Source organism: Aphelocoma coerulescens, chromosome 3 (genome assembly GCF_041296385.1).
Source record: "Aphelocoma coerulescens isolate FSJ_1873_10779 chromosome 3, UR_Acoe_1.0, whole genome shotgun sequence".
Lineage (NCBI taxonomy): Eukaryota > Metazoa > Chordata > Aves > Passeriformes > Corvidae > Aphelocoma > Aphelocoma coerulescens.
Genome location: NC_091016.1, coordinates 84986640 through 84999563, shown reverse-complemented (window position 1 = coordinate 84999563; position 12924 = coordinate 84986640). Strand labels below are relative to the sequence as shown.

Genomic DNA, 12924 nt, shown 5'->3' with positions numbered 1-12924 from the left:
GGAATAGAATACTGTCTATTCAGATCTCAATTCTATACATTGTGGGGGAAAAAAGGGTGCTTAGTATACATACACACATAGTCCTCTTATATCCTGGAACAGTCCTCTGGCCAAGGAGATCACTGTGGAAAATGCTGGCAAGGCTCATGATGACTCTATTTCAAACAGGTATCCCATCACCAGTATTGGCATTCCAAACGAAAGGACACTCTGGTCACAGACTGGGCACCATGCTTGGGACAAGAAAAAGCTTACTGAAATTAAATATTTTGTTAAAACCCCACTGACAAACAGTGATTCCGTAGTTATAAGTAATTAAGATGTCTGCTAGTTTTGGCTGGGGTAGAGTTCATTTTCTTCACAGGGGCAGGTATGGGGCTGTGTTTTGCATTTGTGTTGAACACAGGGTTGATAATGTAGAGATGTTTTTGTTATTGCTGAGCAGGGCTTCCACTGAGCCAAGGGCTTCTCTGCTTCTCATACTGCCACACTTGGGAGGAGTCTGGGGGTGCTTGGGAGGAGGCACAGCCAGGACAGGTGACCCCACCTGACCAAAGGGACATTCCAGACCATGTGACATCATGCTCAGTACATAAAGTGGGGGGAGAGGAAGGAAGGAGGGGACATTTGGAGTGATGGGTTTGTCTTCCCAAGCTATGTGCTACACCGTTATGTGTGATGGGGCCCTGCTGTCCTGGAGATGACTGAACGCCCACCTGCCCTTTGGAAGCAGTGAATTCATTCCTTGTTTTTCTTTATTTGTGTGCCTTCCCTATTTATGGCTTTTGCCTTCCCCATTAAACTGTCTTTGTCTCAACCCAGGAGTTTTCTACCTTTTACCCTTCCCATTCTCTCTCCGATCCCACTGGTGGGGGAACAGCTGTGTGGGGCTTGGCTGCTGGCTGGGGTTAAACCATTACAACATTCAAAATAACTTAAAATACCACCATCATTTCATTATAGAGATGGGTTTGAATGATGAAATTCCCCTGAATTAGGTACTCTAGCTACAATTTTATTTTCAGGACCTTTTCACCATCAGTTGTGGAATTTACAACTGCAGCAAGCGTCCATCCTTGCAAGCAGTGTTATTTTTAAACAACATACTGGGAGATACCCTTACCATCCAATAAGTAAAATGCTGCCCTAGTGCTACAAAACTGCAGGCCAAAGGAAGAGCCTATAAAAGCTGAAATCAGGCTGTCACTTTATGGTGCCACCTCTCTGAGCAACCTGTCCCAGGGTTTCACCATCCTCATAACAAAAAAATTCTTCCATATATCTAGTCTGAATCTACCCTCTTTTACTTTTAAACCAAACTGTTCAGTGTCAAATATTACAGAAAGGTTTAATTTAAATAATGCTTATTGCCTTAAGCAGCCTTTATACAGACAACATCTAATAAGACTATATCTATATATATTTAGCTTTTAAGTTTTTTTCTATATTGTAGTTAAAATAAGCCTTTTCTTTGTTCCTCCTAACTGGTTTTGGACTGCTGTTTTGGTGTATGCTTGGTAAGTCAGCATAAACAAGCACTCAGCAAGTCTTCCTCTTGTTAATATTATTTGAACTATCAGTCACATCTGCAAATGTCCATACCAAGTAAATAGACCAAACCACATCCCCCATTTGGCAGTGGTTGATGACTATGATGCAAAATGCCTTATTTCTGTTCGCATTAACTTTCTGACAGAGAAGAATGATAATTTCCAAACTGTTTAAATCAGTTTCTCATCTGCCAGGAGCTGCTAAGCATTTCCATAAAGTCTTGTTTCTTTTTCAGAGACTTCCAACCACTGCAGATAGTATTAAATATGTCTTTAATAACCTACTAAACACATCATTAGGTGCTTTGTTATAATATCTGTTCAATCCTTTAAAATCAGAGTCTTTACTTTCAGGAAGTAGTACTACAGTCAGACATGTGTTCTGGGATCCACTGTGTGGTAGGACTCAAGTTTCGAAGGCATCTCAATTAATTTCTCTTGGAGAGGGGTGTTTTATATTTTTTTAAAAAAAGCTTTTCAGAAGCAGAATCCTCCTGGGATGAATAAAACTCCTCCCAGGTACATAAGCTTATGAGAAGCTACAATGCAAGTTCAATAAGTCACTTTCATAATGAAAAGAACCTCCATGTTCTGCACTATTAAGTAGCCTAAAGAGGCTTTTAGTTACTGCATTATCTGAAGTACCGATAGCCGATTTAGGCAAGAAGATTATCTAGTTCGACTTGATAAGATTACTGTAACAAAAGGGAAGCTGCTCTGAACAAGATTTTAGGGATTTTTGTGGAGCTATCAGACACAAAAATAATTTTTCCTTCCTGTTAACCTTGTAAAGTTAAAATGTGAATAACTTTAAAAGTAAGAGCCTGCTCACCAGTGTTGCCATTAAGGGCAAACCCCCTCCCAAAGTCCAGTAAGTAGTTTCAGAAATTTTCAGAAAGCTTCAGATTATTGAGGGAAGTGAAAAGTGTAGATACCACAACCATTAATAATTAAAGTTTCCAGAGAACTTTAGAAAAAAAAAATGTAGAAAAAGTTACAGAGCTAGATCCATCCTGGAAAGACCCAAAACACAGCAAATATTTGTAAGATCTAAATTTCCAAGCAAACAGGAATAATTATTAGCCTATCATCAAATGATAAGTATTTTCATTAGAAATGTCCTCTCTTCTTTTTCCCTCCCACCTTTCACATCTAGTCTAAGTGGATAACTAATAGTGTCATGACTAATTAGAAGATCATGGGACCCCTGGAAATGACAGGTTAATTTTAGGAACATAGCATTGAAAAGGAAGAAACAGGAAATCTGAACCTGCCTCTTCTTATATTATCCAGAAAGAAAACAGAGCAGTTTTACAATGGAATATGAAATACTGAAATGTTTTAATACAGGTGGAAGGTTAAGACAGCTATATACATTCTGTGCAACATAAACATTAAAAAAAAAAAAAGCTCTCTCAACACAAGCTTTATCACACTTGCACAACTGCTGAATGCACTGCATTCAACACGTTGAGTACTAGAGGGCACACATTTTTCTCATTCTACTAAAACAACAAATGAGAAATTATAAAATTATTATTTTCTTAAGAAAAGACTGAATAAGATTTTCAGAAGTACACTATTAAGAGGGACAAGGTCTCATTCAATGTGAACTAAGTTGTGAAATTCTTTGAAATCCTGTCTTGTATGTTGCAATATAGGCTCTGTTCATATAGATACTGAATATGTAATAAATTAGCTTTCAACCTTTCTATTGCTATTCAACAGGATATTGAGTTAATCTTCAAATGCATGACAATAATAAAATACCACTGATTTTTTTTTTAAATTAATACATAAATTGGGGGAAAAAGCAACCACAAAAATTGATACATGTATTTTCATTGTAAAGATAAAGGACTTGTCTAGTGTGTTGTAGACTGTAGTTTTAGGCACCAACAATGTCATAATGTCTGAGAGAAAAGGATCAGTCACCATCACACTACTGATCTGTCTCATTTTCCAGTTTTTGTATCTCATTTCGTCCAGCCTCTGCGAGGTAAGATAAGAGTCTCTTATAGGCTTCTCTGTTGGGGAAAAAAAAACCACCATCAAAATATGTAATGTGTTATTTTAACAATCTCACACATCCTAGGAGTAAAAATGTGTAATTCCCAAACACATTGTTTAGATATTGGGATATTAAAACATGGTAACTTCCCCCCCACCTATTCAACTTCTTTGTTTGCTGTGACTCTTTAGATGGCCAGATCAGAGGAAGAATAAGGATTGCATTGTTTATGGCTAGAAGTGTAGTGGAGATGCTTACAAGCCTACTTGTTTAGTAAACTGCTGTGAAATAGAAGTTCCTAATTTAAAACTGTGGAGTTTCCAAGGCCTAGATGAGATTAGCATTCAGACTTGACGATGTTTGCTTTCTCATTTCTGCCTGTGACTCATTTCCCTGTGACTCTCACCACAGCACAGTGATGTGAGCCCCTGGCCCTTGGGTGCAGCCCAGCACTAACCCAGATTTAGACCACCATCCTCAACCAAGGACAATGACTGTTTTAAAATAAACCTCAAATTCAGAAGGGAACTGTCACTCAAGTGGATTTCCAGAAGACTGCATATGTGTTGATAAGACTTTTCACCTTAAGTTCATTATAATACTCTCCAACCTAGACAGTATAATTATTGTTGAAGTACTGCCTCTGACATTTAGGTCTTTTCTAATTATCTGTTTTTGTCACGAAATAATAACTTGAGCAAACAAAACTGAAGTTTTCTTACTAGTTCCTTGCAATAACAACACCAGACATCACCACTATAAGCATTTAATGCAACTCCTGAACCTTACTTCTTTTATAGAGATGGGTTTGCACTTTCATGTCTACAGTAATTGTACTGAATATGTTAATACAACGTTATTGAGAGGCTGGGACTGAAGAGAGAGAATCAGGTGTTCTTGAAGAGAGAAGATTAGTGTTCTTACAATAAAATGCTCATAGATCACCTCAGGCTGCTGGGTAATGGAGCACATTCTAAATACAAATTACTAATAGAAAACATGGGCAACAGATTAGATAATATATAAGGTTTAAGTGATGAGGCTAAAGGAAATGTAGCTCTTCAGTAATCTCCAAGCATATATTTCAGGAAGCTCAAACAACCTGCTTGCTTTCAGTATTTTGTAGATAATGGGATGAATGTTACCATATTAACAGTATTTAACAAAAGAAAAACAAAAGAATTTTAGCCATGAAATACAGTATCGAAGGATGAAAAGCAGGTTGTGTGGAAATCCTGCATATAACAGTACATCAGGCCGACCCTGGGCAAATTCTCTTAAATAAAGGGAAATGCAGTTGTTGGTAGTGGATAGTAAAAAGTGAAAAATATAATTACAAATTAATTAAATACATTTTTCATTAAATGGAAGATTAATACCTTGTGAGTACCCGTTAGTGTCTCACGAGTTACTCTTGCACAACTCTTGTCTTTTGAACTTTTTATAGCCCAGGCCCTGCCAGCACACTTCAAAACTTCCCTAGCATGTGGCACGAGTGGATCCTCCCCTTTGAGCAGTCCGAGAATGTGCAGTAATGCAAACACTGGGGCCAGTTCCTTGCCCAGACCACAGGAGAGCCACAGGCAGCCTTCCAGTGAGCAGCACTAACAGGAGGAGCCCTTTTGGCTTGGGTGCCACACGAGGCAGAGCTTCCTGGAGTTTTGTAACAATGCTGAAAGGCCAGTGCTGCATCTGCACCCAGAGACACCACCCTCCCCACACAGCTGCTCCCCTCATGTGCCATTTCCTCCTAATGCCAGATGGATTCACGTGTCAAATATTTCCTAAGTTCTTGGGGGGCAAATGGAGGAAGTGTGAGCCTGCTGTGCCTATTGGAGCCAGCCTTTCTGGACACCCACAACTCTTCTAAGTTTAGATTATGAGAGAGCTCTTGAAACTAAGTTGGGGGTATTTCTTTTCCAACCATCTCAGATCATACCTACTAATACTATAATTTTACATATGACCCATAAAGTCCTCTAAAACAGGAACTAACAGGAAAATTCTTAGGGTAAGGAATTCTTAATTCTGTTTTGCAACATACAGTGTAGAGACAACCTGGATTCATATAAATTCTTCTGTGGTCTGTGGACAAAACAAAACATCTCTGGAAATATTCAACAAATATAGATGGCTTAAAACCATTAAAGGCTTGAGTTAAGAGAGATTTCTGGCTGAACACACTTAAAATCACTCATTTTTGAGTGTCTGTGCTGCTGTCTTAACACTGCTTTCTTTCAAGAGAATAAACGTCTACTATTCACTGTCAAAAAATAATATTAAGTGAAAATCAAACCTCTGTGCAGCATTTCTTCCAAGGCCTTGTTTGTGCTCCGAGTCCTTCAAAGACTGTGTGATTGTGGGAATCAGGCTGGTAACCAACGCCCGATCCAAGACTGCCACTGTTTCCAGTATGCTGAAAACCCGGTGATCATAGACAGCAGTGTAGTCCTGGATAAACTGCCTGAGGGGGATACAGAGGCATTTAATGCAGGGTCAAAAGTAGATGCAGAGAACATGCCAAGAACAATTGAAGAGTCTAATCAGAACAAGCAATCTGGCTGCATAGCAATTTTCATATTGTTACACTGGAATACTCTACCTGGAATACTCTCTCTAAACAAAGCCATGCTTTTGAAGCCTAATGCTAAAAATTCCACACAGTTATTTTGACGTAATCTGGCAGATTCTGCGGCTGTTTCACCAGGACTGCCTTGTTCCAGAGCACTTCACTTCATAATGTGTGTGAATGCAAAACTAAACTATATATTCCTTATTTAATAAATAATAATTGTAATAAAAAGACTAACAAAACAAGAGTTTTGGATTCAAATTTGCAGAAACAACGTTGGCATTTCTTATAAAGCTCCACTGTGTCTTAACTGGGGCAGACCATTGGATGGAAGCACATCCATTTGCCTTCCTGAGGATTTGAGGTCTTTAAAGACCACAGAGTACATTCAAATCAAAATTAACACCCTAGGGATGACACATCCCATGAAAGTGATGTACCACATACAGACTGGCATTCCCACAAACACCCATTCTTATTTTGGTGAGTTTCTCTGAAGCTTTCACCTAGACGTGACCCAATAAAGCAGCAGTGTGTAAGGGTTGCAGGATGTCTTTGGGTGCCAGGTCAGGCAGCTGTTCTACTGTATCCATGTGAGATACAGGATTCATTTTGCAGAGCTATGAAAGGAGGATAATTTACATTATAATAATCTATTATTGTCACAAAATCAAATAAAAAAAAAGATAAGCTTGTTATATGAAGATTATCTGTACTTCAAATTAGGCACACACATCTTTCACAGCACCACTGGCATTCCTGAGTTTTTCCCATTGCAGGAGCAACACACCTCCCTACTGTATGCCTCTCAAAACTACCTCACCCCTGAGGAAGCAGGTATGTCTCTCAATTCTATTTTTATGCTTTGGCTTTTTGGTACAGCTGTGTTCAAACCCAGTGCCAAAAGTACCATTACTTAAACACCATAAACAAGCAACAATGCAGCATGTTAGGATAATTAGTTATTTTAAGAAAACATGTTTGCTGTCAATTGGCTTGCAGCAGCTTTGCTGCCAGTTGGCATATTTTCTGGTTACCTAAATACAGAAGTCAGCTGGGTGGCATGTTCTCCTCCTGACCCTGCTTGGCAGCCTTCTACCATGTACTGTACAATGTCTGTAGATATTTTTTTAACTGCAAAAGAAAAATCACAAGATTCACACAGAGCTCTTGAACTGACCATCTGGAGAATGTCTTTCATGAAGACAAAAAATTTTTAAATGATGAAAAAAAAAAGGTTTCATCTTTCTTTGATGCAAGTGAAATGACTGTGAGAGCACTTAGATTGGCTGTAAGGAAGAGAATGAGTCATGGTTTTATGCAAAAGTCTTATTTTTACCACCATTATCCTTTAAACAGGTTTTTAAATACACTATGGTCTTTTTAAGTTAAAGCCAAGAGATACACATTTAGAGGAAATAGAGGTTTTATTTAAATGTTACGTTCTGTTTATATTTCTTAATCGTTCCTATTTGATTCAAAAGAAAGGCAGTCACAGCATTATATCCTGCTCAGAGCTATGTGGATCTACTCTGTACTTTCAGTGGTGGAGATTATTCTGAAATGCACCCTAACTCTTTTTTTAAAGGGAAAAAGTCCTTAAAAACCCAACAAACCCCCCCACTATTTTCTCAATAATTGTTTCCAAATAAATTCCCAAGTTGCAAGATACAGCTCTTCCTTTATAAAGGCAGAACTGGGCTGTAAAGACTTCTTTAGAAGGGTGTGGTAGAGCCCTGTCCAGGCAGGCAGGGAGCTGGTGGCTACAGCAGCACAAGACTTCCAGCTCATTCCCCAGCACATTGCAAGGCGGGTATGCAGCTTCCAGCAGATATGGCTGTGATGGCAAAAGGGGGAAGAAAGTTGTGTGATGATTGAGCTAATTTCCTAAGCACATCTTGTCCTTGAAACTATTACAGACCAGAACCAAAAAGTACTTTATTAGAGAAAATTCCCAGGAGAAGTCAGAGGTGAATCCAAATTTTGCTTAATGCCTCTCTAGGGGCAAGAAATGGAAATTTTGAGCTCAGGCACCTTCATTATACAATGGTGGGGTGAAAAGAGTGCTTCGTTCTTTAAGCAGCTAAAAATAAAGCTGTTCTTGCTACAAAACAAAGCATGCTAAAAGAAAAAAGAAGACTCAAAGATACCTTCAGAGAGCAACATGCTACTTTTAATCCATTTATAATGCCTCTGTGGGGAGAACATACACTTGCCTTATTTGGTCTCAAAACTTTAGGTGGAAGAAAATTTCCACAATTCCTAAGTCTGGAGGAGATTAGGTGGGAAGGATGGGGAAAAAGGAAATGACTTCCGATTCCTGAGAAGTTGATTAGTTCATTAGAGAGTTAAATGAGGCAGGACTTTTCTGCCTGAGAAACAGAAGTCCCAGACCAGTTAATGAAAAAAACATCCTCATCCAGTTTAGCTGGGCAAATTACCTTATTCACCTCATCCGAGAGTCTTAAATACTGGGATGAAAGATGCTCAGCAGTGCAAAAACCTTGCAGGTGTGGAGAGATGTACTTAAAGCAAACAAATAACTCACCTTGCAGCTCATTAACCAGTACCAAGCATTTCAACACAGCCGGGAGAACCAAGTTAATGTCACACAGCTCAGTGCTCTGAGTTCTCTGAAGTACTTCAAGAATGAAAGCAAGAACAGAGGCCAAGCGAGGAGGTGGAGCATTCCCTTTGAACTGCAGGTAGTTTTCACTGGGAAGACAAAGCAAGCCAGAACAAAGTCTATGACTTGGGGTTTTTTTCCATGCAATGCAAGCACCATATACCTTAAAATAACTGATATTTCAGCAAGAGGCCTATTACATAGATTTCTATCTTTATCTAGGCTCAAATAATGGCTTCTATTTGTCTTAGTCGTAGCAATGACTCCCAGTTTGTCAGAGGACAGTGATACCTTCTGACTCTTCTATTGAGAGGGGAGTAAGAAATACGAGCGAGCATAATTACAGTTAAAAACCCAAGTGTGACTATTAAAAGCTAAACACAAAGGTAGCTTCATACTATAATTGACTAGATGAAGGAAACAAGATTCTAAGATCCTAAACCAACATCCACAATACAGCTGTTACTCAGTTACGTTATTTTAGCTTTACGTGCTTTTGCAAACTTACAATCATACTTGTGGTAACAGCTCTGCTGTTACACTGGTGCTGTTGTTTTATTTTTGTCAACAGTATGTTGTAACAGGACAGCCAATGACTGACTTTGCTCTGTCAGAATTAACACAAACATCTCCAGTATAAAATCTGATACAAAGATAAAAGGTGACCTGTCGATCTGCAACAAGAGCAAATTCTAACATCACATACAGGGAGTGTTCCAGCTTTAACACCTTGATTTGTTCCTTTTTCACAAAAGAATACAGGAATATGAACTACTCTTGGTTTGGCACCACAAATTAATGAAATCTGAAGACAGTAAGTTTGAATTGAAGCATTCAGGACAGAAGAGCGCAGGTGAAAGAGAACACAGCTTTCATTTATCAGTCAACAAGAGCACTCCCAGAACCTTAAAAAAAAGCTTTTAAGATACTTAATATTAGGTACGGTTATCTACTCAAACAAGGCACATGTGTTGACTGAGCGATGCATCAATTAAAAAAACCAGCATCCTTCTCAAAAACGCAGTAAAGGGTGCTTCTACAACTTTCAAATGAAACCTGACTTTCAGAGCTCTGGGTACTTCATTGCACTGCTTCATTACACTGGTGTGACTTGGCAAATGAAAGCTATAACACCTACAGTTCTTGTATCATATGGTCTTACTTTAATATTAGGAAGTCCAAAATCTTTTGTCCCATTAATTACTCTGAAAGTTTCCCACAGATTTTTTTTGGGTGTTCTTCCACTAAAATAGTCAGCTCTCTGGCCTGAATAATATAAACTTGATGGTGTAGTTCCCTTTCCTCTCTGTAGCAGCAATACATTCACTGGCTTTCATACGGCAAAGCGGCGAGCAAATTGCACCTATTTGTGTACAGACCCCGTGACTGCCTCATGACCACCCAGCAATTGGCAAACCAGAGTGCTGCTCAGTTCTAACACATTCTTCCCAGATCACTAAGGAATGTTTCACATCTAAAAAATCACCAAGTGCCATTACACCTTCAGAACTTTCCACTCTCAATCCCCATGTTCACACATGCATGCACACATTCAAAAATAATTTTAATAAGATGACGAACTTTGGGTATCCATAAGTTAAAAACATGTCAGAACTAAGATTGTGAAATCTTAATTCACTCCCTTAATGTGTGAGAATCAGGCTTTACTTACAGGATTGCCTATCATGCTTACCCAAGATCAACACTGACATTCTTTTTCTGATCAACGTGTATACCCACTCTTTAACAAATAAAAATCCAATTACCTTGGATATAAGCCTGTATTTGAGGGGGTTTAAATGCTTTCCCAACATGGACAAAAAGTACAGATTGTTCACTATTCTGTAGTACATAAAACAAAGTGTCAGCCTCTGAGCAGCAGAACACAGATGTGTTGCTGTTGACATCATGTCAGTGGTGACAGTGCAATGAACAAGTACTGTCTCCCTGCCTCTCTGTCTTCCTCTTCCCACACCCGCAGTTTTCAATGTCCCCTGGGCAGCTGGCACACCTGTGTCTGCCCTGACACAGTGCAACAAGGTCCCACATGCACAGGTATCTGTGGCAGCTCTAAGCACTACAACTCTGTGCCCCTAAATACAGCCTGAGACACACACATGATGATGTCTATCAGAGCATAATTTTTCTAGAAAATTACTTGCTTTTCATGTGACCTCCTGCAATATTTTTTGTTATGGCCTAGGACCTTTATCCTTAATTATTCTCTCCCAAATCTTTCCAGTTTTACTCGTGGTGTATAAACACCATCCTTCCTTTGCCCCCTGCCCAGCAACTCACAGGCTCCTCCAAGAGCCACACCATCACCCGAGAAGAAAGCAGAGGCCTGAGCTCATGAGCTGTTTGTGAAATCCGAGTAAGTGATGTTTTATATTTCACTGGTCCTTACCTTATGACATGCACAGTGGTCTTGCGGAGACGGAGCAGCTGGGGGGCTGTGATGGAGCTGCCCAAAGCAGTGAGCAGAGGATGCTGTCTGGCACCGGGCGCAGTCGGGGACGAAGGGAGAAATCGTCCGAAGTAATGTCGAATAATGCTCCCAAGAAGTTGATTTAAATAGGCCCCCTGTGTTTGGGACTGACAACATATGAAGGACAGGCCCTGTAGAAGAAAATTTTAGGAAGTGAGAAATTGAATAAATTTTTAACAATACAGTTGAATAAATCTTTAACAATGGTAGGCTAAACACTCACTACATGCTGTGTAAACTGCTACACGCAGAGTAACTATGTCTGACAAATAAGCAGCACTGATTTGCTGCAGATATGATGATCTGCAAATGAAGACAGAGTCAGACAAGGCTTGAAAAGGAGAGAAAAGTCTTTCACTAGATTAATATATTGGAAGATAAGCTTTGGGACATGCAAGCTCCCCTTTAAATTCAAAATAAAACCTTGGCATTTCAGACCTGAAAAAGCTTCTGCGCCCAAAAGCTTCTCATTTCTGTTTTCAATCCTGTACATGGTCTAACAAAGTGTGTTAGTCAGGTAAGATTTAAGAAGGAATAGAAAGAATAAATCTCATCTGCTTGTAAAGGACCATGTGAAATTTTTGTATAAACAATATAGCAGAAAAATGAGCACTTAGAATTGAGCTCAAACAAGAAAAGATTTGCTCAATAGTATGAGCAAATTAGGGTAAATTAGGCACCATTTATAAGGGATTTAGAGGAGGTTTTAAACTCTGTTTAAGATAAGGCTAAAACTGCTGCGATTTATCCAATATAAGCTATATTGATCCAGAGAAAAATCTATAATGAAAGTACTTGCCCAGAAAGTGCTTATCTGAACACTACCTGTTGTTATAGAACATATCTATGGTCCATCCCTGAAAAAAAGAACTGTATTTTTACTGGAATGGGTTCCCATAAGAGAAAGTTAGGATCTTGTTTCCTTCCCCCTCCTCTGACTACTGAGAGGAAGAACAAATCACTAAGAAAAAAATAAAAAGGTCCCGTGATCTCCTGTCTCAAGGGTCACAGTCAGCAGCACAAACAGAAGCCTCTTGAGAACTCAGTTTTCACAATAGTTTTGTCCAACAAGAATAATGGTGTAAAATAAGGTCAAGCACAGAGTTCCCTAGACAGCAATTTCAACAGTACTTCAAACTTCCATTAGCATTGCAATCCAGACTCCAGTTTTGGTGGGAGTATCTGTCTGAATATTTATGGTTGCTGAGGTAAACCAATGCCCCTAATATAGGGATGAACACAAGCTTCTTTTGTTCCTCAGCTATGAACAAAGCATATTTCTGTTGCTTGTTGTGTAGAGGTTCCTCCCCAAAAACATTTTCATCTGTATCTATCTGTGTGAACGTGGCTGAACATTCAGGAAAAAAAAAAAGCAGCCTGAGGCACAGCTGAGGGTCTTGAAATGGGGAGTTCCCACTTTTGGTTCCGCAGTAAACAAATACAGGAAATGTGAGATTTCAAGAAATGAGGTGCCTGAAGACTTCCTGTTGGTGGCTCTCTTGAGTGTAGATTTGGGTTAAGGGTTTCACCTCACACACTTCTAGGGCTCCTTGATAATTTTGGCAAGTTCAATGATAAAAACCACACTTTCTGAACTGAGGCTTTGATTAAAACTTCAGATTTTCTCCTCCTTTTGTGTACAGAGAGCAAATTTTTGTAGGAAAAAGCAGCTGCTGC

At 39.2% G+C, this 12924-nt stretch overlaps 2 protein-coding genes across 4 annotated transcripts in view; one reads left to right on the top strand and one right to left on the bottom strand.

Moving 5' to 3' along the window:
* Positions 1–254, top strand: part of KLHL32 (kelch like family member 32) — a 127136-nt gene extending 126882 nt beyond the window's left edge. The window contains exon 13 of the transcript XR_011149962.1: positions 169–254. The gene's annotated coding sequence lies outside the window, so the exon portion shown is untranslated. The remainder of the gene's footprint in view (positions 1–168) is intronic.
* Positions 255–3492: 3238 nt separating this feature from the next.
* The window catches only part of MMS22L (MMS22 like, DNA repair protein), a 90295-nt gene continuing 80863 nt past the window's right edge, over positions 3493–12924 (bottom strand). For all 3 annotated transcript variants that reach the window (XM_069011101.1, XM_069011103.1, XM_069011104.1), the window contains 5 exons: positions 11167–11378; positions 8682–8848; positions 7171–7267; positions 5858–6025; positions 3493–3577 (listed from right to left, as the gene is read on the bottom strand). In XM_069011101.1, coding sequence (XP_068867202.1) covers positions 3493–3577; positions 5858–6025; positions 7171–7267; positions 8682–8848; positions 11167–11378 — 729 coding nt within the window. The remainder of the gene's footprint in view (positions 3578–5857; positions 6026–7170; positions 7268–8681; positions 8849–11166; positions 11379–12924) is intronic.